Source organism: Portunus trituberculatus, chromosome 17 (genome assembly GCF_017591435.1).
Source record: "Portunus trituberculatus isolate SZX2019 chromosome 17, ASM1759143v1, whole genome shotgun sequence".
Lineage (NCBI taxonomy): Eukaryota > Metazoa > Arthropoda > Malacostraca > Decapoda > Portunidae > Portunus > Portunus trituberculatus.
In genome coordinates, this window is record NC_059271.1 from 7,980,001 (window position 1) to 8,003,863 (window position 23,863).

The window sequence follows — 23,863 nt, forward strand, 5'->3', positions numbered from 1 at the left end:
GTTAGATCTCGAGCAGGGTTGACAGCAGCCCCACGCTCTAACATGACGCAAGGATATTGCACGCAACACAGCCCCGCCACTCTTCTCCCCTTGATAAGAGCAGCGATGCCCCAGGGATCAATAAACAACACTTCTGAGTGGAGGGAACGTACGTAAGAATCCACAAAGATTTAGTTTGACAGTGTAAGTCCCTCAGTTTTGTGGATTTGCAAATTTATATCAATTCACCGCAAGACTTCTTACATTATTCATTTATATTCTTTCCACCACCCTAATGCAAGAGTTAATCAGTATTTCTCAGTCTTTTATTTTCTTTACCACATAACTCCATGATTTTCTTACCTGCTCCTATATTTCCCCCACCTACAACTTAATTTCTTTCAAAAAGGAGGTTTCAAGACACTTCTCGTCATTTTGCATATTCCTTTGCACTGATCCCTACAAGTCCGGCACCTTTAGTAAGTCTTCTTTTACTATTGATTTATTTGTTATTGCTGTTATTATTATTTTGGCCAGAGTCGTCCTTACATGTAACAAAAGACTAATGGAATCGTACCGGAACAAGCACAAATGTCATATCAAAAGCAAAATAAACAATGATGAAGCTGGACCTCTCGCATTCTTATCCTCACAAGCTCATGTGCGTGGCGTGATCGCTATTATGAAGAATACTTTTAGTGGTCTAAGAAATTTCACTTCCTTGCAATATCCCCTGTAATAGAAGACTCAATATGGACAATGTTTTTCCCAGACTTTGAAACAGTTAACCTTCATTAAGACGCCTGGGTAGGACATCTTCACAGCACCACAGTTTGTTTTCATCTCAATTAAAATGTAGGGAGAGGAAGACATTTATGAACGACGGTAGGAGGGAAAGGGGAGAGAGAACCTTCAGCTGTTTACTTGAGAGGAAGGAGTTTTAAGTTGTTCGGAAAGAGTGCAGAGTAAAGAGAGAGAACAGACATATGAAGGAGAGAGAGAGAGAGAGAGAGAGAGAGAGAGAGAGAGAGAGAGAGAGAGAGAGAGAGAGAGAGAGAGAGAGAGAGAGAGAGAGAGAGAGAGAGAGAGAGAGAGAGAGAGAGAGAGAGTAGACAGACAGACGTGAACGAATGAGAAGCAATGATAGAAAAGAGAGAAGGATCAGTAGATAAAAGGCGATGAAGTGAAAAAAAAAAGGCAAATAATAGACTAGAAAATGAAAGAGAAAAATAAATGGAAGTACACAAATGATAAAGAACACATAAACAGGAATTAAGTTGAGCAAACCATGATGAAAAGAAAGAAAGAGAATGAAAGACAAGTAAAGAGAACGGAGAGGAGGATGGGGGAAAGGAGAAAGGAAGAAAGGAAGGGAGAAAGGGAGAAAGAAAATGATGAAGGGGGGAAGAGAGAGAGGCAAGTGGTAAGAGCTGCAGTAAACGTGTGTAGCATAAAGAGTTGAGGAAGACGAAGTGTGTGTGTGTGTGTGTGTGTGTGTGTGTGTGTGTGTGTGTGTGTGTGTGTGTGTGTGTGTGTGTGTGTGTGTGTGAGAGAGAGAGAGAGAGAGAGAGAGAGAGAGAGAGAGAGAGAGAGAGAGAGAGAGAGAGAGAGAGAGAGAGAGAGAGAGAGAGAGAGAGAGAGAGAGAGAGAGAGAGAGTGTGTGTGTGTGTGTGTGTGTGTGTGTGTGTGTGTGTGTGTGTGTGTGTGTGTGTGTGTGTGTGAGTGAGAGAGAGAGAGAGAGAGAGAGAGAGAGAGAGAGAGAGAGAGAGAGAGAGAGAGAGAGAGAGAGAGAGAGAGAGAGAGAGAGAGAGAGAGAGAGAGAGAGAGAGAGAGAGAGAGAGAGAGAGAGAGAGAGAGAGAGAGAGAGAGATTCATGACGCCGGAAAGTCCAAGAAGGAAGAGACACGTGAGGTGCCTGCCGTGTTTCCTTGGTGTGTTGTTTATATCTTTTTTCCATTTATTGTCAAGTTTCTGCCTCGTGTGCATCAGTGTCTGGTTTGTTCTGGTGAGACACTATTAGATGCGTGCAGGTGTTCATGGGCTGGTAAAGATAAGGGGGTGGCTGTGGTTTGTGTGAGAACGCCTCCAGAGGTGCTTGACAGATTTCCATCACCGTCCATCACGACAAGCAAACAATCACAACACAACATAATTAACGCAGCGGCTTTAAATGAGCAGGCTCGGCATCACACTAACCACAGCGGGAGTGTTTATTATTACTCTGTCAACAGGCGCCGCTTCCCCGCTCCTCACCTTCCACAGGGAAGTAGTGTTATTGCAGAAAGTCCCTTTTTTTTTCGAACAAGAACACTAATTAAATCAGCCTTGTGAATAGAGTTGAGGTTCCCTAAGATACGTGCAGCAAAACAGAGAGATGCAACAAGGCCTCTGCTTCCCTGACTCAATACAACAACTGTTCCTTGTACAGAGTGTTTCCTATCAGCTGGATGCAATGAAGTGACACCAGCACAGTGCTGCAGCACGGAACAGAACAGGAACTGCTGTTCAACTATTAAAGTTAGTGGACAAGATGACACGGCTCCAATGCAGTGCATGTTCATGTCACGCCGGGCGGGCAGCGCCACTTGAGGGGAGGCCTCGTCACAACATGCTTGTAATCCCTCAGGTCGTTAGCGCGCCACTTTTTTCACACGTGCAACCATGTTGTGTCTGGATCTCTAAGCCCCGCCCATCTTCCCTGAGTAGGTGGGGCTTACAGCTGCGATAGTTTTGTCCACCATCACCACCACCACCACCACCACCACCAGCGGCAACATCATGATCAGGACACAGGCGTGGAGACCACGCTGACTTAGGATAACTTGGAGCGATTTCAGAGTCCCAACGTCTGTGCTCACAGTGTGTCTCGCACCCTTTCTCTACTGTCTGAAAGGAGGACAAGACTGTGTTTCTCACCACACGTCCAGGGATTCAGGAGAGGTTTTTTCGCGTATGCCAACCATCCATTACTATCTACACAATATCTTGCGTGACGGTATATCTTTTTTAAAAAAAACTTTATTTCAGAGTTCATCACATTCACTCGTGTTACAGTCATTCCACATTTTGTGTTGATGATGAATGAATGGTTGACACGTAGGAAAAAAACCTATGAATATGAACCTTCATTCAATTCGGAAGAGATGGCCTGTGTCGCCCTGTGTAAGCGACAAGAGGCCCTGGACGGTGAACACTGTGTACTGTGTGATAATGTTACGTGACACTTGGCAACACAGCCACTGGTCACTGTGGCCATCACGACACTGCCGACATGACCAAATGGAACTCAAGGGGAAAGAAGTTGTAGCTAACGACAACTGGGAACACCGCGATTTGTCCCCAAACCAGAGAGAGAGAGAGAGAGAGAGAGAGAGAGAGAGAGAGAGAGAGAGAGAGAGAGAGAGAGAGAGAGAGAGAGAGAGAGAGAGAGAGAGAGAGAGAGAGAGAGATGGTAGAGGCGTGAGGAGGGGAGAGGAGAAAAGTCAATACACAAAAGAAAGAATAGGAGAGAGAGAAAAAAAAACAAGGTTTCTATCATTACGGGCGAGTCGAGGACGACCAGGCATAAAGGGCAATGATCAAATACAGAGCTGCGATACACACACACACACACACACACACACACACACACACACACACACACACACGGCCAGGTAGCTCAGTGGTTAGAGCGCTGGCTTCACAAGCCAGAGGACCGGGGTTCGATTCCCCGGCCGGGTGGAGATATTTGGGTGTGTCTCCTTTCACGTGTAGCCCCTGTTCACCTAGCAGTGAATAGGTACGGGATGTAAATCGAGGAGTTGTGACCTTGTTGTCCCGGTGTGTGGTGTGTGCCTGGTCTCAGACCTATCCAAAGATCGGAAATAATGAGCTCTGAGCTCGTTCCGTAGGGTAACGTCTGGCTGTCTCGTCAGAGACTGCAGCAGATCAAACAGTGAAACACACACACACACACACAGACCAGTCTCAGTGGTGAGCTGGCTTCCAACAGCTATGTTGTCTGAAACAATAATAAGCTCAGAGATTTAACACTGAACCACAGCAAAGTGTTCCATGATTAAGAGGTTGAGCGTGACCCAGCATGACGTGTTCGGCCCGGGAGACTCACCTCATGGCAAACGCAGTAAACAAGAGTGCGTGATTCATCTACGGAAAGACCTCAGGGGCCAGATATTCAAAGCCCTCTCTTAGCCGCCATTTTTTTTTTTTTTTTTTTCATCGTGGGCTGCGATCACCACTAAGGTGTGTTTTGAAGAAGTTCATGATTAGCATTGGAGAGTGACAGCAAATGATATTGCACTGTGAAAACGTCAACAAATACAAATACTTGCATTTTATGTCCGACGCGTCAGTGTTATAAAAATTTTGTAATTAAGAACTCTGCCCAAAATTATTATTATTATTATATATATATATATATATATATATATATATATATATATATATATATATATATATATATATATATATATAATATTGCTAATAACAACAACAACAACAACAACAACAACAATAATAACAATAATTGTGATAAAAATAACAATAATGCTAATAACTACAATGATAATAATAATATTTAACAACATCATTACTATAATTATCGTTATTACTATTACTATTATTATTATTATTATTATTATTATTATTATTATCATTATTATTATTATCATTATTATAATTATTATTACTATCATTATCATTATTATCATTACTACTATTATTATTGTTATAACAACAACAACAATAACAACAAGGACAAGAGGGACAAGAGTGGTGGCAGCATTATTCCCCACACACACAAGGCTGGCAGGGCAGGGCAGGGCAGGGCAGGACAGGGTATGGCAGAACAGGACGCCGCCAAACACTTGGGCAGGATTGACAATCATGACAGCCACACACGCCTAACCCTTCCACTGTTGCTTGTCGCGCCGTCCCTCTCTCACAGACCACTTTGGGACATTCATTCTTGTCGCACACCCACCTCAAAACATTACGAGCATACCACATACAAATTGAAAAATCTGATCTTTTAATCCCTTGTTTTCTCTCCTCCTTTTCTTTTTCGCTAGTGTTTGTAACAATTTCTTGCAGTGTTTTTGGTGTGAGTTTTAACACATCGCAATGAAATGGTTAAGCTAAGTCCCGCCCCTTCAGCTGATTGGTCGAGCTCACTTCCACGGCTGTCACTGATTGGTGGACAGTCTTCAGCACATGATAGACGTGACCTGCCTTCCATAGTTAACAGATTACTTATACTCTGTACTCACACAACCACCTCCTCATTAACACATATAAAACTTAAAACATAAAATAAAAATTCCTTTCTTCTCTCTCCACTTTCCACCCCTTACTTCATGACACTTCTTGTTAAGCGCCATGTTTGGTTTAGAACTACTCAATGCGATTTCAAACAAATTCAACACACAAATAATCTGTAAGAATACTCAAACCTGCCGTTACTCGAGCCTTCATTAGTTCTACTCGTTTTGCATGATAGTCACAGCAATACTTTAGAATTCCTCTTTACCGGAATGACAAATCAGGCATTTCCCATCATACCAAAGTGACAAACAATGCACGTCACATCACACAGGGCAAGTCACAACACACTGCTCTGACACTGGACACTGGATACTGCCGGCACACTGTCCACCAATCAGAGGAGAGACTGCTATGAACTCACTGTTAGCTCAACCACTCAGGTGAGGGGGTGGAGCTTACATTAAGACCATTTCCCGCAGAATAACAAATATATCAGCATAAAGAGACCACACTGATTTACAATAAATTCCTTCCATATAAATTTTCAGGGTAATACCATTTCAATATTTTTCGCTTTTTTTTCCAACAATTCGAATTTCCTAAGGCCTAAGCGTGAATGAAAAGGACACAAGCTTTGGAAAAAGAAATATATATCTAAGACTGTTGATTCACACTGATTTTCTTTTTTTAATTTTTTCCACCGTAATCCAATGGCCTGCAGTGACTATTTTCTTTTTTTTCCATGTACGAGGGGAAACTGGCCAAGGGCAACAAAAAAAACAAGAGGCCCACTTAGATGCCAGTCTCCAAACAGAGCTGAGCCGATAAATGTCTTGAAACCTCCTTCTTAATCCCTTCAGTATCATGACGCGTTTCCATATTCATTCTGTTTACTATTTGGTGATTTTATACAGCTTATGTGGGGAGTTAAAATAATGAAGATTGTGACCATTAATCTTCTGACCTCCAAAGACTCTTCCTTATGTCAGTAAAATGTTCTAATCATACACAAATCCCAAGATACGTCCCAGTACTGAAGAGATTGAATGCTGAATCCGTCCTCTATCGCTAGTACTTATCCTGATAATCACTACTGAGCACAACGAACTACATTTATCATTCCATCACAAGATAATGAGAACAAGGCACTGACACTGAACGCTACACCACCGAGGAAGTCATTTCAAACAGTTGCCTTTATATTACGTACTGCACATTCACTGTTTGTTATGACCACTTATGTTCACTGCCTGAGAAACAGTGACTCATATCCAGCCTTCAAGGAGGAAGGATAAGAACGTTGAAAAGCAAAACTCGCACACATGTATAACAAATCTCTAACTTTCCTTGTCTCAATTCTATCGGTCATTACAACCACTGACTCATATCCAGTCTTGAAGGAAGAAGGATAAGAACATGAAAAGCAGAACTAACACACATTACATATCTCATCTCTAATATTCCTGGTCTCAATTCTCTCCATCCTTATATACGTTTCTTTTCCCCAGCCAGCTAACAGACAAGATGCTTCATAAATATTTAGATGAACCTACTCTCAGGGCGTGTTAGGAAGTCACCTCTCTCTCTCTCTCTCTCTCTCTCTCTCTCTCTCTCTCTCTCTCTCTCTCTCTCTTCATTAATTCTCCTTTCTGATCACAATAATTCATTCATATACCACACTGGGACCTCGCAGAAGCTGGTGTATGTTAGTATTGTTGTATGTTGGTATTGTTTAAAGTACCCTTCAGCAGTCCCACGCCCTAGTTGTTATTTTTTTTTTTCCTCCTTTTTTTCATACAAGAGGGGCCAGTGGTGAGTAAAAAGGGAAGACATTGGTTCACTGTGGTGTCATTTGGGGCACGAAGGTTCGAGATTTTATGGATGTGAAGTTTTTTGTTGTAGTTGTTGTTGTTTTGAGTTGAGTTAGTTTTAGTCTTTTTTTTTTTGTTGTTTTGTTTTTTAGTTGAGTTAGGGTTACAGTCTGCCACGGACGATCACCGAGAAATTTTGCTTTTCAGTAAACGTAAATGTCACGTAACCGGAATTCCTCATTGCTCTTACTAATAATGTTGTTTCTACGTCTACAACAACAACAACAACAACAACAAACTACTACTACTACTACTACTGCTACTACTACTACTATTATTACTATTACTACTACAACAATAATGATAGTAGTAGTAGCAGCAGCAGCAGCAGCAGCAGCAGCAGCAGCAGTAGCAGCAGCAGCAGTAGTAGCAGCAGTAGCAGTAGTAGTAGTAGCAGCAGCAGCAGCAGTAGTGCCAGTGGTAGTAGTAGTAGTAGTAGTAGTAGTAGTAGTAGTAGTAGTAGTAGTAGTAGTAGTAGTAGTAGTAGTAGTAGTAATAATAATAATAATAATAATAATAATAATAATAATAATAATAATAATAATAATAATAATAATAATAATAATAATAATAATAATAATAATAATAATAATAATAATAATAATAATAATAATAATAATAATAATATATAATAATAATAATAATAACACTAATAACAATAATAACACTAATAACACTAATAACAATAATAGCAATACACACCCAGCAAACTCAATGTAACGAAAACAACATTAATAACGAAACTACCACCACCACCACCACTACAACAACAACAACAACAACAACAACAACAACAACAACAACAACAACAACACAAAAACATCTGGCCACACCTGAGCTTGGTACCGTTGGAGAAAATGAAATAAGCCACCTCGGCCCTCTCCACCTGCAACGCCGTCAGCAACATGCCCATCTCCACCGTGCCGTCCACCTGCGCCACACACCACCGTCACAATCAGCCATCGCCACACACACACACACACACACACACACACACACACACACACACACACACACACACACACACGACTGTTTTCAAAGTTTACAGAGAAGGATAATCTGTTTTTCAAGGTGTTTTTGTCGTTGTTGTTGTTGTTCTTAATGTATATTACTTTGAATATAACTAGAATGATGGATATGTTTTTAATAGAGCAAGTTTTCATGGTGCCTTTCTTTCCTGTTGATTACTAAAAGAAATCGTTAAGCTGTCACTGCCATCATGAAAAATCTTATGTTCTTATGTAAAAAGGTATTGAAGCTAATATTTGTTTTTACTAGAACCGCTTTTCATTACTGTTGTTTTTCCTTCCACTGGACAAAATACTCGATAAACTGTCATTGGAATTAAAAAAAAAGAAATCCCTGAGAATCTTGCTAACTTAACGTTTTATTTATGTATTCATTTATTTATCTACTTCATCTATTTATTCTATTTATCTATTTTTATTTATTTATTCTTTTCTGTCTTTCATGATACAAACACTTGCTAGAGTATCACTGTCATCAAGAAGACAGCCTTGGACTTCCACAGTAACCTTTACATCCAATTCTCATGAGACGTTTTGCCAGTAACTCATTTCAAGACATTTATCACAATTCTCATGGAGACGTTGCCCTTAGCCAGCTTTCCCCTCTTACATAAAAAAATAACACTAAAAATAAACTATCACTAATGTCTTAAAACTAATACAAACGGAATTGTTCTCAAAATAACTTTAAGAGCGTGTTGAAGTATATGGTGTACTGTGAGGTTTCAGAATTTTACCGTTACTCTTACTTGTTCTCATCTCTCAACTACTACTACCACTAAGCTGCCATTGTCCTCTTACTTCTGCTCGCTCTTCCAGGTAAATAAATCTCTCTCGAGCCGCTGTCACCATTCCCTCATCATCCTCATCTTTTTTTTTTTTTATTTCTCTCCCGGTCAGTATCATGTTACATTTTCCTGTATATCTCACTACCATTACTGACAACTCTCTTACTGTATACTCTTACTACTCCACCACCATCACTATCACCTCCACCACCACCATCACTATACCACCACCATCACCACCTCCTCTTCCATCACCAGCAGCTTTTTTTTTTTTTTTTTTGAGTTCGCTGTTTTCTCTGTCTTCCTTTCTTAATCTTTCTCTTTTTTTTCCTCTCCCTCGTCACATTTAATCTCACTGACATTCTCTTGCTATCCTCGCGACTATTGAGATAAAGATGCGACAGATGTGAGAATTTACCTTCACCTTGCTCACTGCTCACTACTACTTATTCGCTTGTGAAGAAATAGATTTTAACACGAAGGAAATGAAGGTAATAATTATTGTTGTTTTGTATAGGAATATTTAACGCAATTTCTACCACCTACTCATCCCTTCACTGTATAAAAAAATGTACTCTCTCTCTCTCTCTCTCTCTCTCTCTCTCTCTCTCTCTTACCTGCCTGCCAAGAATCTTAATTTCGTTCTGGTGGGTGACGACGTTGGATACCAGGATGCAGTTCTGGATGATGAGGGCAGCGATGGGGATGAAGGGCAGAGTCACCATCTGCAGCTGGTGCCATCGCTTGCCCGTCTTGCTCACGGGGTTGAAGCTGCAGCAGCCGGCCCGCACCGTCACCAGGGAAGAGGTCTCTGTGGCCGAGGCGGATATGTCACTCTGGCTGTCCTCGTCGTGGTCGTCCTAGGATACAAAGAGAGAGAGAGAGGTGAAGTGTGTGTATGTGGGGTGGGGGGCAATAAACGCGTACTTGGAGACGTGAGGTCATGTCTGGTAGTCATTAATCATCATAACGGGGCACATGCATTTTAATGAAAGATATTTTTTTTTTTACGTAGGGAAGAGGGCCAGCCAAGGGCAAAAAAAGAAAGTAAAAAAAAAAAAAGGCCCACTTGAGCGCTGGCTCTCCAAAGAGTACAAAAAGTGCCAAAACCGTCAGCCAGAATTAGGGGAGCTAATGCCTCGATACCTCCCTCTTATTACTTGTTACTTACTTGGGGTGTTTGTTCAAGGCTCCGCTCCACTGCGAGGCAGCGCTCAGCAGAGCCTCCCTCAAAAGCAACTAGCATCTATAATTGTCTTTGATTTCCATGCCGTTAAAATCATAAACTTCCTTGAACAAATATGTCTTCAATTTCTTTTTGAAGATATCGATCCTCGCACAACCTTTAATATCACTTGGCAGTTTATTGTAAATCCTTGGTGCGCATCTTGCAAATACTCGACATCCCATGTCAAGGTTATTTCTTGGCTCATGTAGTCTGTATGGGTCTGCATCGTCTTCCTTGGTATGTGCACAAATGTATGAGTGTCAAAGGGTCATTTCTTTAATTCTCGCAGTATCATATTCACTCAGCCATGTTTCAATCAAAGCAAGAATATCCAGATTCTCATCACTAATTAAAGTTCTGATTTCTATTGTCTTGTTTCCAACTGACTGGACATTTGATAAACCACATTTCAACATAGAGCTCACAGCATTAGTAGCCATGATCTGTAATATTTCTGATCCTGTCAATCTCACTTTCCAACACAACACAACAACTATTATTCGCCGAGTGGTCAGTATTCTGTTTCTTAAACCTCACACAGTTTATGCATTTCTTCTCTGTAGATGTGCAATCCTTGGACTTGTGGTTGCCTGCACATTTAAAGCAAACGGGATGCTCACCATTTTTCTTGGCATTGCAGTTTGCCTCAGTATGACCATACCTTTGACAATGGTAACAGATAAGTGCATGATACCTGTCGCGAACCTGGTAAACTCCCCATTCAAGCTTAATCCTGTCCTGATGCTGATGCAACAACTGTCTTATCATTGGATCACATTTCATGATGTAATGAACTGTGCCCCCTGCTGCTGGTTTGCAAAAAATATTCTCAATCTTTGACTTGATATCAGGAACTGCTTGAAGGTAGTCATTTCTTGCAATAATTGTATCAATGATACCCTCCTTAGTCTCTTCCTTATGGACATTACATAGCATTATCTTGGGTTTAATTTTCTGAACAGATTTAGTTGTCAACTTTTCAACATTCTCCAGTTTCTGGGCTGCCTCATTTCTCAGACTCTCATCGGCAAAATTCATCACTATTTTTTGCCATCATTAGCAAACTTTGTATCATTAATTTGCATTCCATCCAAAGCATGAGAAACTTCATTCTTCAGATTTGCTTCAGAATCCTGAGTTATCCCTACAACAAGCAGGTTCTTTTTCATCCTCCTCTTCCTCTTCACATCCTGCCAAGGCGTGGAATTTTCCGAATCAGCAGACAGCGACTCAGCAACTCCCGCCAAGCCTTCTGTTGCCTCATCGACCTTGATACGTATCTCCTCCATTCTTGCCATCTTATTATCAACTATTGCCATCATCTTGTCAGCTTTAGCAGTAATGCTCTTCAAATCAGACTTAAATTCCTCAACATCATTGATGAATTTCTTCAGAGCCGACACCTCAATGAAGCAAACATCGCACAGATACCTCACGTTGCAGATATTTTCAGATTTAATCCCTGCCAGATTCACACATTTCGTATGAGCCCACCGGCTACACAGACAACATTTAATGAATTTTGCTGGGTCTCCAGAATCAGAGCTACACTTATAACAGGACGAAGGTAATAATGCTGAAATGGCATATATCTCCGCCATCTTGGAGTCTTCCACTCCTTTTCACTTATTTTCTATCTAGCTGCAACACTTTCCATAAATGTTCCTGTTTTTTTTTTTTCATCACAGGACATTCATACACTACTGTGCTCACTGAGAAGTCAGTGAGAGCCTTTTTTCATGCAATAATATGCGTGAAAAGCGGAGCACCACTACAGAACTAGCAAGTATATGCGCGCGCACCTACTGACTTATAAGAAGACAAGTTGTAGGAATTCGGAAATACAGATGCAGGGAGGGAGTTCCAGAGTTTACCAGTGAAAGGGATGAATGATTGAGAGTACTGGTTGACTCTTGCATTAGAGAGTTAGACAGAATAGGGATGAGAGGAAGAAGAAAGCCTTGTGCAGCGAGGCCGCAGGAAGAGGGGAGACATGCTGTTAGCAAGATCAGTAGAACAGTTACCATGAAAATAGCGATAAAATATAGAAAGGGATGCAACATTTCGGCGGTGAGAAAGAGACTGAAGACAGTTAGTCAGAGGGGAGTTGATGAGACGAAGAGCTTTCGATTCCTCCCTATCAAGCAAAGCTGTGTGACTGGAACCCCCCCAAACATGCAAAGAGTACTCCATACAGGGACGGATAAGGCCCTTATATAGAGTAAGCAGTTGGAGGGGCGAGAAAAACTGGCCGAGACGCCTCAGAACACCTAACTTCATAGAAGCTGTTGTAGCAAGAGATGAGATGTGAAGTTTCCAGTTAAGATTATGAGCAAAGGACAGACCGAGGATATTCATTGTGGAAGAGGGAGACAGTTGAGTGTCATTGAAGAAGAGGGATAGTTGTCTGGAAGGTTGTGTCGAGTTGATAGATGGAGGAATTGAGTTTTTGAGGCATTGAAAACTACTAGATTTTCTCTGCCCCAATCGGAAATCTTAGAAAGATCGGAAGTCAGGCGTTCCGTGGCGTCCCGCGTGATCTGTTGATTTCCTGAAGGGTTGGACGTCTCTGAAAGAACGTGGTGTCATCAGCGTAGGAGTGGATAGGGCAAGAAGTTTGGTTAAGAAGGTCATTAATGAATAATAGAAAGAGAGTGGGTGACAGGACAGAACCCTGAGGAACACCACTATTAATAGGTTTAGGAGAAGAACAGTAGCCGTCTACCACAGCAGCAATAGAGCGGTCGGAAAGGAAACTTGAGATAAAGTTGCAGAGAGAAGGATAGAAGCCGTAGCAGGGCAGTTTTGAAATCAAAGCTTTATGCCAGACTCTATCAAAAGCTTTTGATATGTCTAACGCAACAGCAAAAGTTTCACCGAAATCTCTAAAAGAGGATGACCAAGACTCAGTAAGGAAAGCCAGAAGATCACCAGTAGAGCGACCTTGACGGAAGCCATACTGGCGATCAGACAGAAGATTGTGAAGTGACAGATGTTTGAGAATCTTCCTATTTAGGATAGATTCAAAAACTTTAGACAAGCAAGAGATTAAAGCTATAGGACGGTAGCTTGAGGGGTTAGAACGGTCACCCTATTTAGGAACAGGCTGAATGTAGGCAAACTTCCAGCAGGAAGGAAAGGTAGAAGTCGACAGACAAAGTTGGAAGAGTTAATGAAAAGAAAGATAACGTACGTACTGTGTGTGTGTGTGTGTGTGTGTGTGTGTGTGTGTGTGTGTGTGTGTGTGTGTGTGTGTGTGTGTGTGTGTGTGTGTGTCAAGGCACGAAAATTTTTTTTTATTCCAGAATACGTGTGTAAAAACTAATATAGGATCTTTACATAAATTTTAGAAAATCAGAGAGAATAAGTGAAAAAAGGCGAATTATTTATGCTTTTTGAAGGGAAACCAGACCTAAAAAGTGAAAGAAATAGAAAAAAAAAAGACCCAGAATATCAAGAAAACCAATCATCATCAGGAAGTGCCGATGTAAAGGTAATACTGTACTTCCGGTAGCCAACTCAACTCAGCTCTTCCACATTTTTACGTTTCTTGGTTTTGATTCTTGCAATACAGACTGTCTCGGATGTCACGGGTTTTGGTGGGAATATTCATAGTCTACAAATTTTAAGACATTGCTATTTATTCTATCACATATTCCTTTCTTGGATTTTGATTCTTGTAACATGGACTGTCTAGAGCAGGGATGGGCAAACTTTTCAGTACAAGGGCCACATAAGAAAAAAAGATTATATAAGGCTGCATTATATACTAATTCAAAGAAAATTAATATCTAAAGCAGACAAAGTGAAAGACTTAAAGAACAAGCTATCTTCCCATGCGTACTCACCCCTGCGGGAGGAAAACAAATTTACACAATATTATTTGGCGTTGCTTGGGAACTTTCTCTCAAATTTACTAACATTTGGAGGACCGCATGAATTCCTTCGGCGAGCTGCATGGAACCCGCGGGTCGTATTTTGCCCACACCTGGTCTAGAGAGTCACGAGTTTTTGTGGGAATATTCTTAGTCTACAAATTTCGAGACATTGCCATTTATTCCTCAGCACAAGGCAACCGCAGACACTATTTGGTCACCAGTTGTGAGTGGTCTGGTAGCCATTAGAAGGTGATCCGTAAATATCTCGAACAAAAACTTGTGGGAGATAACTTGGGAATGCACTCACGCACGCACATCTCCATATCATTGAATTGTCAAAGCCACACGTAAAGCAGTCAGTGTGTTGGGTCAAGGTAGAACTATAGTAAGATGGTGTGCTCAATGACACCTACTGAGAATTGTGTCATTTTTGGGGGGCCAACTGTTTTCAGAGGGAAAAAAAAAAATTATGCTTTCCTAGATCAAGGAGTAAACAATGACGGGAACAACACAAAACACAAAAACTTAATTAATCTAAACAGAACCTTAACTTTACCTAACCTAGTTCTTCGATGGAGACACTGATGTTATTTCAATATTAATAAGTGTCTCACTCTGGAGCAGATATCATATCAGACAGACAAATAGAAAGACAGACAGACTTACAGGAAGAGAAGGGCGATGCTTCTTTGGTATGTGGTAAGTGTCATAAAGCTCCTTTGGTATGCGGTGTACGCTTCATCTTATGATCTACAGCAAGAAGAAAAATGCACAGTTTTCTTTTGATTCTCAAGAAATAAGGAAAACACTTGTCATGGTTTCGAGAGACTGTCTGTTTAGAGAATCTGAAACAAGAGTGGGATGTATGTTCGAGTGTCAAAGCTCCTGTCCCGACTCAAGAAGGTGCTATACTTACACTACAGCACACTTCACTCCGGCATAGACATTGTCTCAAAATACGAACTGTGCTCCCTTCTGTGATTTTATCTACTGATTATTGACATCTGAGTATCCAAGGAATCCTTCAGATATTAGCTCAAAGGTTTTAAAACGAGGTCACAGTAGTCTGCAGGATTTCTCTATGGTAAATTTTAGAATATTTTTGTTGTAACTTGATAATCGAGAAGAAATTAAATATGTAAGAAAGAAGATAACAAGAATGAAGAGATGAAGATGGAAGTAAGAAGGAGAAGAATAAATTAAGGAAGATGAGAGACGCGAAAGCAGGTACCAAAATTATAAGACGTTATCACTAATCTGATGGATAAGAAAACCTGTGACCACCGAGAACAGCAAGAGGCGGTTAGTCATGACAAGACAAACAGAACCGAAGAAGCTTCTGAAACGTTCTCCCCATATCTGGTGATATCAGAGGTCGTCAGATGCAAATGATATGGACAAGGCGGATAGCGACAAGCTATGAGGAAGGGGTTGTTACTGATATAAGCTGATATTACTGAAGATAATGGAAATAAACATTGTAGAACCGGAAGTTATTGGGGGGACGAGAAGTCAAGTAACGCGTGTATATTAGGAGGTGTAAGAGACAGAGAGGCAGAGAGAGAAGCCGAGAGAGCCGAGAGGGCGAGAGATGACAGCGAGACAGAGCTGTCAGACCGGAGGGTCAAGATGGGCGCGCCGCTTATCTCAAGACCAGTAAGTGTAGCCAGACAGTTGTAATGCATTCAGAGAAAATGTTGGTATCATATTTGAATACAGAGAAAATGGTTATGTATAGGATGTGTGGTGTGGTGTTTTTATTGGAAGGTTAATTGTGGTGTGTGTAGGATGTATCTTATTATTGAGAATAAATTGCGTGATTTGAGTTGAATAACGTGAATACTATGAAGAAATCTGAAACATTTGAATAAGCCTGAGTAAGGAGAGAGTTGTTATTATCAATGAGGTTGTTTGTGAGTGTGTAATGAATTTGAGTTCAAGATATAATGTGACAGAATCTGAGGTATTTGAAGGTGGACTTTGAGTGAAGAGAGTGATGAAATTTTCGTGGTTTTCGTGGTTTTTCGTTGTTGTCGTAGGGTCGTAAGGTGTAAATGTCTGTAAATAATATAATTAAGTAAAGTTTATAAAAAAAAAACTCAAATGCGTTCCCTTGAACCCACAAAAGCAGTCTTGAAGATTGGGGCCGTAACAAAATCGTGCAACTTACAGGCACGATATTTTTTATCTTATTTCATTCAAAATATTTCACACCGTTCATTGCATGAATTGACAGGCAGAGGTACCGCAGCAGTATGTGACTGAATTATTGTTTCCATATATCTAGTCATGCACATATGAACAAACGCACATTCACGGCAGGAAACATGCAAGGTACTCGCTAATACTCCGGAGCAAATCTGACTCACCTGGTTTCATTGTCAGTCGACTCTTGCACACTTTCAAACCAAAGCCATTTTTCACTTGCAATCGATGATTTTATATTCGGATCAAAATTTAAAAGAAGTTTGAGAAGTTTCGCCCAAAATTTGTGTAGGGCTTTGACGGCCTTGTGCGCCGCAAGGGGCTGGCGGGTCCGGCCTAGGGCCCAAGGCAGGGAACTGACAGCAGGTTCTTCTTTTCCTTGACGGCCTCAAGCTTCGTTATCGTGGAATCGTATCATTATCGTGGAAACTCGCATCGTTATTGTAGAAAATCGTATCGTTCTCGTGGAACTCGCATCGTTATCTTGAAATCGCATCGTTATCTTCGTCAAGCGCATCGTAATCATCGTTATTTATTTATCTATTTATTCAACCATCTATTCGAATTCGTTTTCGTTATTTCCGTTTACTTAGTACGTAACTCATATGATAATATATCCAGCAGTACAAGTCCTCTATGGTAAAAAGTCTAGCAAAGCTTGATACTTTTTCTCACATATTGTGTAATTTCGGGAGATGAAGTACCTACTTACGTACTTTTCCACATGAAGCAGTGTTACAATTTCTTACATTTCTATATTTCATTTGAAAGACTCACAGAGAACATTTTCATTGGCGCTGTAATGTAGTTGTAATAGTAATCGTCATTCAAGTACTATCTCTGCCTCTAAGTATGTTTCAATGCCTCTTTGTTTCATAACTATTGATCTGTTTATTATTATTGTTATCACTATTAACTTTATTAACTCAATTTTCTATATATGTATGTATATATAGAATATTCTATTGAGGTTGTACTGAATAAATGAAACATGTAGACCGCATACCAAAGTAGATTTTGACTCTTGTAGATCACGTTGGCTGTGTAGATCACATACCAAAGCAGTACCTGCATCGAGACAGGCTAGAGTAAAGTCATTAACGCTGGAGAGAAACGGGAAGAGGAAGAGACAATGACGGGAGCAGGACGGCTCATTATATCACGTAAATGCTACCACGCCAGGCCAGGTCAGGTTAAGTCAGGTGTAAGTCGGGAAGTTCGGCCTTTGTATCGGCGCTTCCCTGATCTTTTCATTCTGCTCTGTCCATCAAGTTTTTCCGCTGACTTTCTCTCTTCGCATTTCATACACTATTTGCTTCTCTTATATCCTTAGATTGTCAAAAAGTAATTGTCTTATAATATTTTCTTCTATATATCGTCTCTACAAAGTTACTGTATTTTTCCTTATTTCTTCATATCCTGGACACCACAATAAAAACTGCTTTAAATGTTCTAGAATGTTGTCACAAAAAATGCAATTAGCGTCTCCGTCTGCGTGTCTATTCCTGTCTTTTAATCTCAGGTTATTAGATCTAGCTCTGAAAAAGGTTAATGATATATATATATATATATATATATATATATATATATATATATATATATATATATATATATATATATATATATATATATATATATATACACACACACACACACACACACACACACACACACACACACACACACACACACACATATATATATATATATATATATATATATATATATATATATATATATATATATATATATATATACACACACACACACACACACACACACACACACACACACACACACACACACACACACACATACCTAATACCTATTTTTAAGTTTGCAGATTTAATACATAGAAATAATCCGGTCGCTTACAAATGGATAACGATTTTGGTTAGTCTATAATTTATATACTCAAACTTCCGCGTATTTTAAGACCATCGAGTAGTAACAGTGTTGCCTGACCTAACCTAACCTATTACAGAGAAACCCATCTCTGTGTGCTGAACGCATAGCAGAGGTGAAAGCGTCTGGCATGGAGGAGTACATTCCTCACTCTTTTTTTTTTTTCTCAATCTAAACCTTCTAAACCTTGGTTTACCAAAGCTTGTTCTCGCCCTATACATGATAGAGAGGTTGCCCACGAAAAGTATTTGAGCCTTCCATCTCCTGAATCTCATGCACTTTATATTTATGCCTAGAATCATGCCAAGTCTGTTTTTCAACTTACCAAACATTCTTTCATAAATGGAAAATGTCAGAAATTTTCAAACTCCAACTCTCCTCGAGACTTCTGGCATCTAGCCAAAACCATCTCCAATAACTTTACTTCTTCATCTTTCCCTCCTTTATTTCATCCTGATGGCACCACTGCCATCTCATCTGTCTCTAAAGCTGAACTCTCCTCTCAAACCTTTGCTAACAACTCCACCTTGGATGATTCTGGGCTTGTCCCTCCCTCTCCTCCTCCCTCTGACTATTTCATGTCTACGATCGAAGTTCTTCATAATGATGTTTTTCATTCCCTCACTGACCTAAACCCTCGGAAGGCTTATGGACCTGATGGGGTCCCTCCTATTGTTCTCAAAACTGTGCTTCCGTGCTTGCACCTTGCCTGGCCAAACTCTTTCAACTATGTCTATCGACTTCTACCTTTCCTTCCTGCTGGAAGTTTGCCTACATTCAGCCTGTTCCTAAAAAGGGTGACCGTTCTAATCCCTCAAACTACCATCCTATAGCTTTAATCTCATGCTTGTCTAAAGTTTTTTTTTTAATCCATCCTCAACATGAAGATTTTCAAACATCTGTCACTTCACAATCTTCGATCTGATCGCCAGTATGGCTTCCGTCAAGGTCGCTCTACTGCTGATCTGGCTTTCCTTACTGAGTCCTCTTTTAGAGATTTCGCTGAAAATTTTCCTGTCGCGTTAGACATATCAAAAGCTTTTGAAAGAGTCTGGCACAAAGCTTTGATTTCAAAACTGCCCTCCAGCGGTTTCTGTCCTCTCTGCAACTCTACCTCAAGTTTCCTTTCCGACCGTTCTATTACAGCCGTGGTAGACGGCTACTGTTCTTTTCCTAGATATATTACTAGTGGTGTTCCTATCACTCACTCTCTTTCTATTATTTATTAATGATCTTCTTAACCAAACTTATTGCCCTATCCACCCCTACGCTGATTATACCACCCTACATTTTTCCACGTCTTTTCAGAGACGACCAACCCTTCAGGAAGTCAACAGATTACACAGGGACGCCACAGAACGCCTGACTTCTGATCTTTCTAAGATTTCCGATTGGGCAGAGAAAATCTAGTAGTTTTCAATGCCTCAAAAACTCAATTCCTCCATCTATCAACTCGACACAACCTTCCAGACAACTATCCCCTCTTCTTCAATGACACTCAACTGTCTCCCTCTTCCACACTGAATATCCTCGGTCTGTCCTTTACTCATAATCTTAACTGGAAACTTCACATCTCATCTCTTGCTAAAACAGCTTCTATGAAGTTGGGTGTTCTGAGGCGTCTCCGCCAGTTTTTCTCGCCCCTCCAACTGCTAACTCTGTACACGGGCCTTATCCGCCCCTGTATGGAGTACTCTTCGCAGGTTTAGGGAAAGTTCCATTCACACAATTTTATTAGATAGGGAAAAATCAAAGGCTTTTCGTCTCATCAACTCCCTTTCTTTTTTTTTCTTTTTTCTTTTTATTTATACCATATACTCTTTCTCTCTGCCAGAGTGTTGCATCTCTTGCTATCTTTTATCGTTATTTTCATGCTAACTACTCTTCTGATCTTACTAACAGCATGTCTCCCCTCTTCCTGCGGCCTCGCTGCACAAGGCTTTCTTTTTCCTCTCATCCCTATTCTGTCCAACTCTCTAATACTAGAGTTAACCAGTACTCTCAATCATTCATCCCTTTCACTGGTAAACTCTGGAACTCCCCTCTTGCTTCTGTATTTCCGACTTCCTACGACTTGTCTTCTTTTAAGAGGGAGATTTCAAGACATTTGTCCCAGACTTTTGGCTAACTTTATTAATCTTTAAGAGAACTGGCAATCAAGTGGGCTTTTTTTTTTTTTTTTTACCCTTGGCCAGCTTCCCCTCTTGCATCAAAAAGTGTTCATGTGTACCCGTGTGGTTCTTGCGACACCGAGAATATCATTATTATCATCATTATTATTATTACTATTACTAATATTGCTATTATTATTATTATTATTATTATTATTATTATTATTATTATCATTATTATTAGTATTATTATCATTAATAATATTATTACTATTTATTAGTACTATTATTAGTATTATTATTATTATTATTATTATTATTATTATTATTATTATTATTATTACTATTATTATTATTATTATTACCATTATTATCATTATTACTATTATCATTATTATTATTATTATTATTATTATTATTATTATTATTATTATTATTATCATTATTATTATCATTATTATTACTATCATCATTATTATTATCACTGCTAATACAACAACAACAACAACTACTACTACTACTACTACTACTACTACTACTACTACTACTACTACTACTACTGCTACTACTATTATTATAATCATTATTATATCATTATTATTATTATCATTATTATTATTATTATTATTATTATTATTATTATTATTATCATTATTATTATCATTGTTATTATTATTATTATTCATCCATTTGCTTTATTTTCTATCTATTACTATCAATTATTTATTAATAGTTTTTTTTTTTTGCAATCCTTTCAAGTATATACTCTTCAAGGACTGACATCTTCAGTGAACCATTTTTTTTTTTTTCGATGACCTTGGTAGGAATCCCTCTTACAAAATGAACAAATCAATAGGGGAAGGAAAAGAGAAACACTGGCTGGTCAAGACAATCCGAACTTCCGTCGCTTTTGAAAAATAATACACTAAAACATTAAAAGAAAAAAATATATAATAATGATAATAATAATAATAATAATAATAATAATAATAATAATAATAATAATAATAACAATATACTTACGTAGTTCGTACTACGTATATACTTTAGCGAGAAGTAGTTTAGGGGTATTGCACTAGGGTTGACAGGAGAGGGATGGGGGGGGAGGGAGGCAAGGGAAAATGTGCACCCAGCCTCTTGTTCCTCACCTTGTACGAAAATTAATAACGTAGGGTATGTTGTAAATTAATTCCTGTCTCTGGTCTCTCTTATTAAGACATTGTTTAGGGAAAAGTTCTCTGTCAACTCGAGGAGATACTTCAAACTATAACAACTTTTTTTTTTATCATTATACAACATTATTTTTCCTTCCTACTTTACATAAGCAATAAGTTCCCTACTCTCTAATCTCTCTCTCTCTCTCTCTCTCTCTCTCTCTCTCTCTCTCTCAAGGATGGAATGATCGGAGTGTTGAGAGGTGGTACAGAAGAGAAGTGCACGGTAACAACACGAGAGAGAGAGAGAGAGAGAGAGAGAGAGAGAGAGAGAGAGAGAGAGAGAGAGAGAGAGAGAGAGAGAGATCAGGTAGTACAACAAGCAGGTGGAAGCGGAGGAGACGTAGGATGAGATGAAAAAGAAGAAAGGCAAGAAAAGGAAAGAAGAGGAGAAGGAACGAGCAAAGGATTAACACTATCAGTAGCAGACAATAATAATATCTTGTCACTTACCAGAGGAGGAGGCGAGTAGCGAATGGTTCTAAGACGAAGGGCGAGCGAGGAGGGCAAGGATGGGGACGAGAGACGGAAGGGGAGAAAGAAATATCATTAGCTTTACATATAATTAGGACGTATTATCAATTTTATAAGACTGAAAACATTGCACGGAAAGGAAGGTAGAGAGAGAGAAAAAAAAAACACTATTTTTGCATGTACATATTCAAATACCGTGAATAACTCTACAAGATTGAAAATACTGCACGTATCCTTCAATGCTTTGGTTTTCAGCACCAAGAATGGTATATGTATTCCGCTTTTAGACCTGTTGGTGAAAGTTTTGCTGTTGCACTAAGTTATCGCAAATATTTGACAGAATCTGATGTAAAACTTCAATCTCCAACTCTTCAATGATTTATCCTTCATTATTTCAGTAACTTCATATCAAGTCTATTTCTTGACGGTTGATAAGGTTGAGGAATATGGAGAGGGCGAGAGAGATCAAAACGATTTTATTAGTCTGCTTCCACCATCATCTCGTGTGTCTGGCACCCAACTGAACCCCGCGCTTTCTACCACCTCCTCTCTCTCCCTCTCACTTCACTCGTCAACGCCAACACCACCAACAACAACACCACTACCTTTTGCCTCTACGTCTTCCTCACCATTAGCTTCTACACCAGCAGAGAACTTCAATTCCCCCCTCACTACTTTTTCCGCAAGATTTGTCTGACATTTTGAAAGATAATATCACACAAACCGAGAAATATGAGTTCATTATAATCTCTGGCAGTCAAAACACAACCAGAACACAGCAACACTACGTACGATAATATTCCACAACCTTCCTACACTATAATAAATACATACAGACATACATAGAGAGAGAGAGAGAGAGAGAGAGAGAGAGAGAGAGAGAGAGAGAGAGAGAGAGACAGGTAAAGGAAAAATGACAATTACCAAAGAAATAAAAAAAAAGTTGGAGAAAAAAAAGATAACTATTCTAAAACAAATATATCAAAACAAGGAAAAGAAAAAAAAAAGAAAGAAAAAAGTGTGCGAGTAAACAAACAGCTTGTGGCGATATACCAAATTCCAATATGCAAAAATTATTCAGAATATTGAAAACTCTTATAATGTAAACTCTCTCTCTCTCTCTCTCTCTCTCTCTCTCTCTCTCACACACACACACACGTACTACTTACAATTCCGTTTCAGTCATTTTGTAGGTCACCAATAGGCACGTGCAGGTGGTCAAGAGGAGGCCACGTGCAGGTCACCAATAGGAGGCACATGCAGGTCACCAAGAGGGAGGCACGTGCAGGTCACCAAGAGGAGGCCACGTGCAGGTCACCAAGAGGAGGCACGTGCAGGTCACCAAGAGGAGGCAAGTGCAGGTCACCAAAAGGCACGTGCAGGTCACCAGGAGGCACGTGTAGGTTACCAATTGAAGGCCACTTGTAGGTCACCAGGACTTGAGCACAGGTCACTATGCGAGTCACATGCAAGTCACCAGAACTCACACGAAGGTCACCAAACAAAGGCCACGTACAGGTCACCAGGAGGGGATCACGAACAGGTTCTCCACAGGTCAGGTCACCAAGCGAAGATCACGTGCAGGCTACTGGGACTCACGAGCAGGAGGCGGCCACGTGCAGGTTCACTACAGATCCACGTGCAGCTCACCAAGAGAATACCACGTGCAGCTCACCAGCCAGGGCCATCATGTGTAGGTCACCAGTCAGTAGGAGGGTCCATGTGCAGGTCATTTGTCATATGCAGGTCATCAAGACGAGGAGACGTGCAGGTCACCACAAGACCGCATGTATGTCACAAGGAGGAAGCCACGTGTAGGTCACCAGGAGTTACGTACCAGGTCCAGGTCATTATCGCCAGTAAACACGTGTGGGTCACCAAATCACGTGAATATCAGATCATGTGGTCATCAAAACCCAC

At 40.0% G+C, this 23,863-nt stretch overlaps 1 protein-coding gene across 1 annotated transcript in view; it reads right to left on the reverse strand.

Moving 5' to 3' along the window:
• LOC123505196 overlaps positions 1-23,621 on the reverse strand; it is a 75,612-nt gene extending 51,991 nt beyond the window's left edge. Inside the window, exons 1-6 of the mRNA XM_045256362.1 lie at positions 23,113-23,621; positions 21,923-21,950; positions 9,546-9,788; positions 7,946-8,043; positions 3,197-3,242; positions 2,633-2,865 (exon numbers count right to left, since the gene is read on the reverse strand). Coding sequence (XP_045112297.1) covers positions 2,633-2,865; positions 3,197-3,242; positions 7,946-8,043; positions 9,546-9,788; positions 21,923-21,950; positions 23,113-23,129 — 665 coding nt within the window. The 5' untranslated portion in view covers positions 23,130-23,621. The remainder of the gene's footprint in view (positions 1-2,632; positions 2,866-3,196; positions 3,243-7,945; positions 8,044-9,545; positions 9,789-21,922; positions 21,951-23,112) is intronic.
• Between the last annotated feature and the right edge of the window lie 242 nt (positions 23,622-23,863).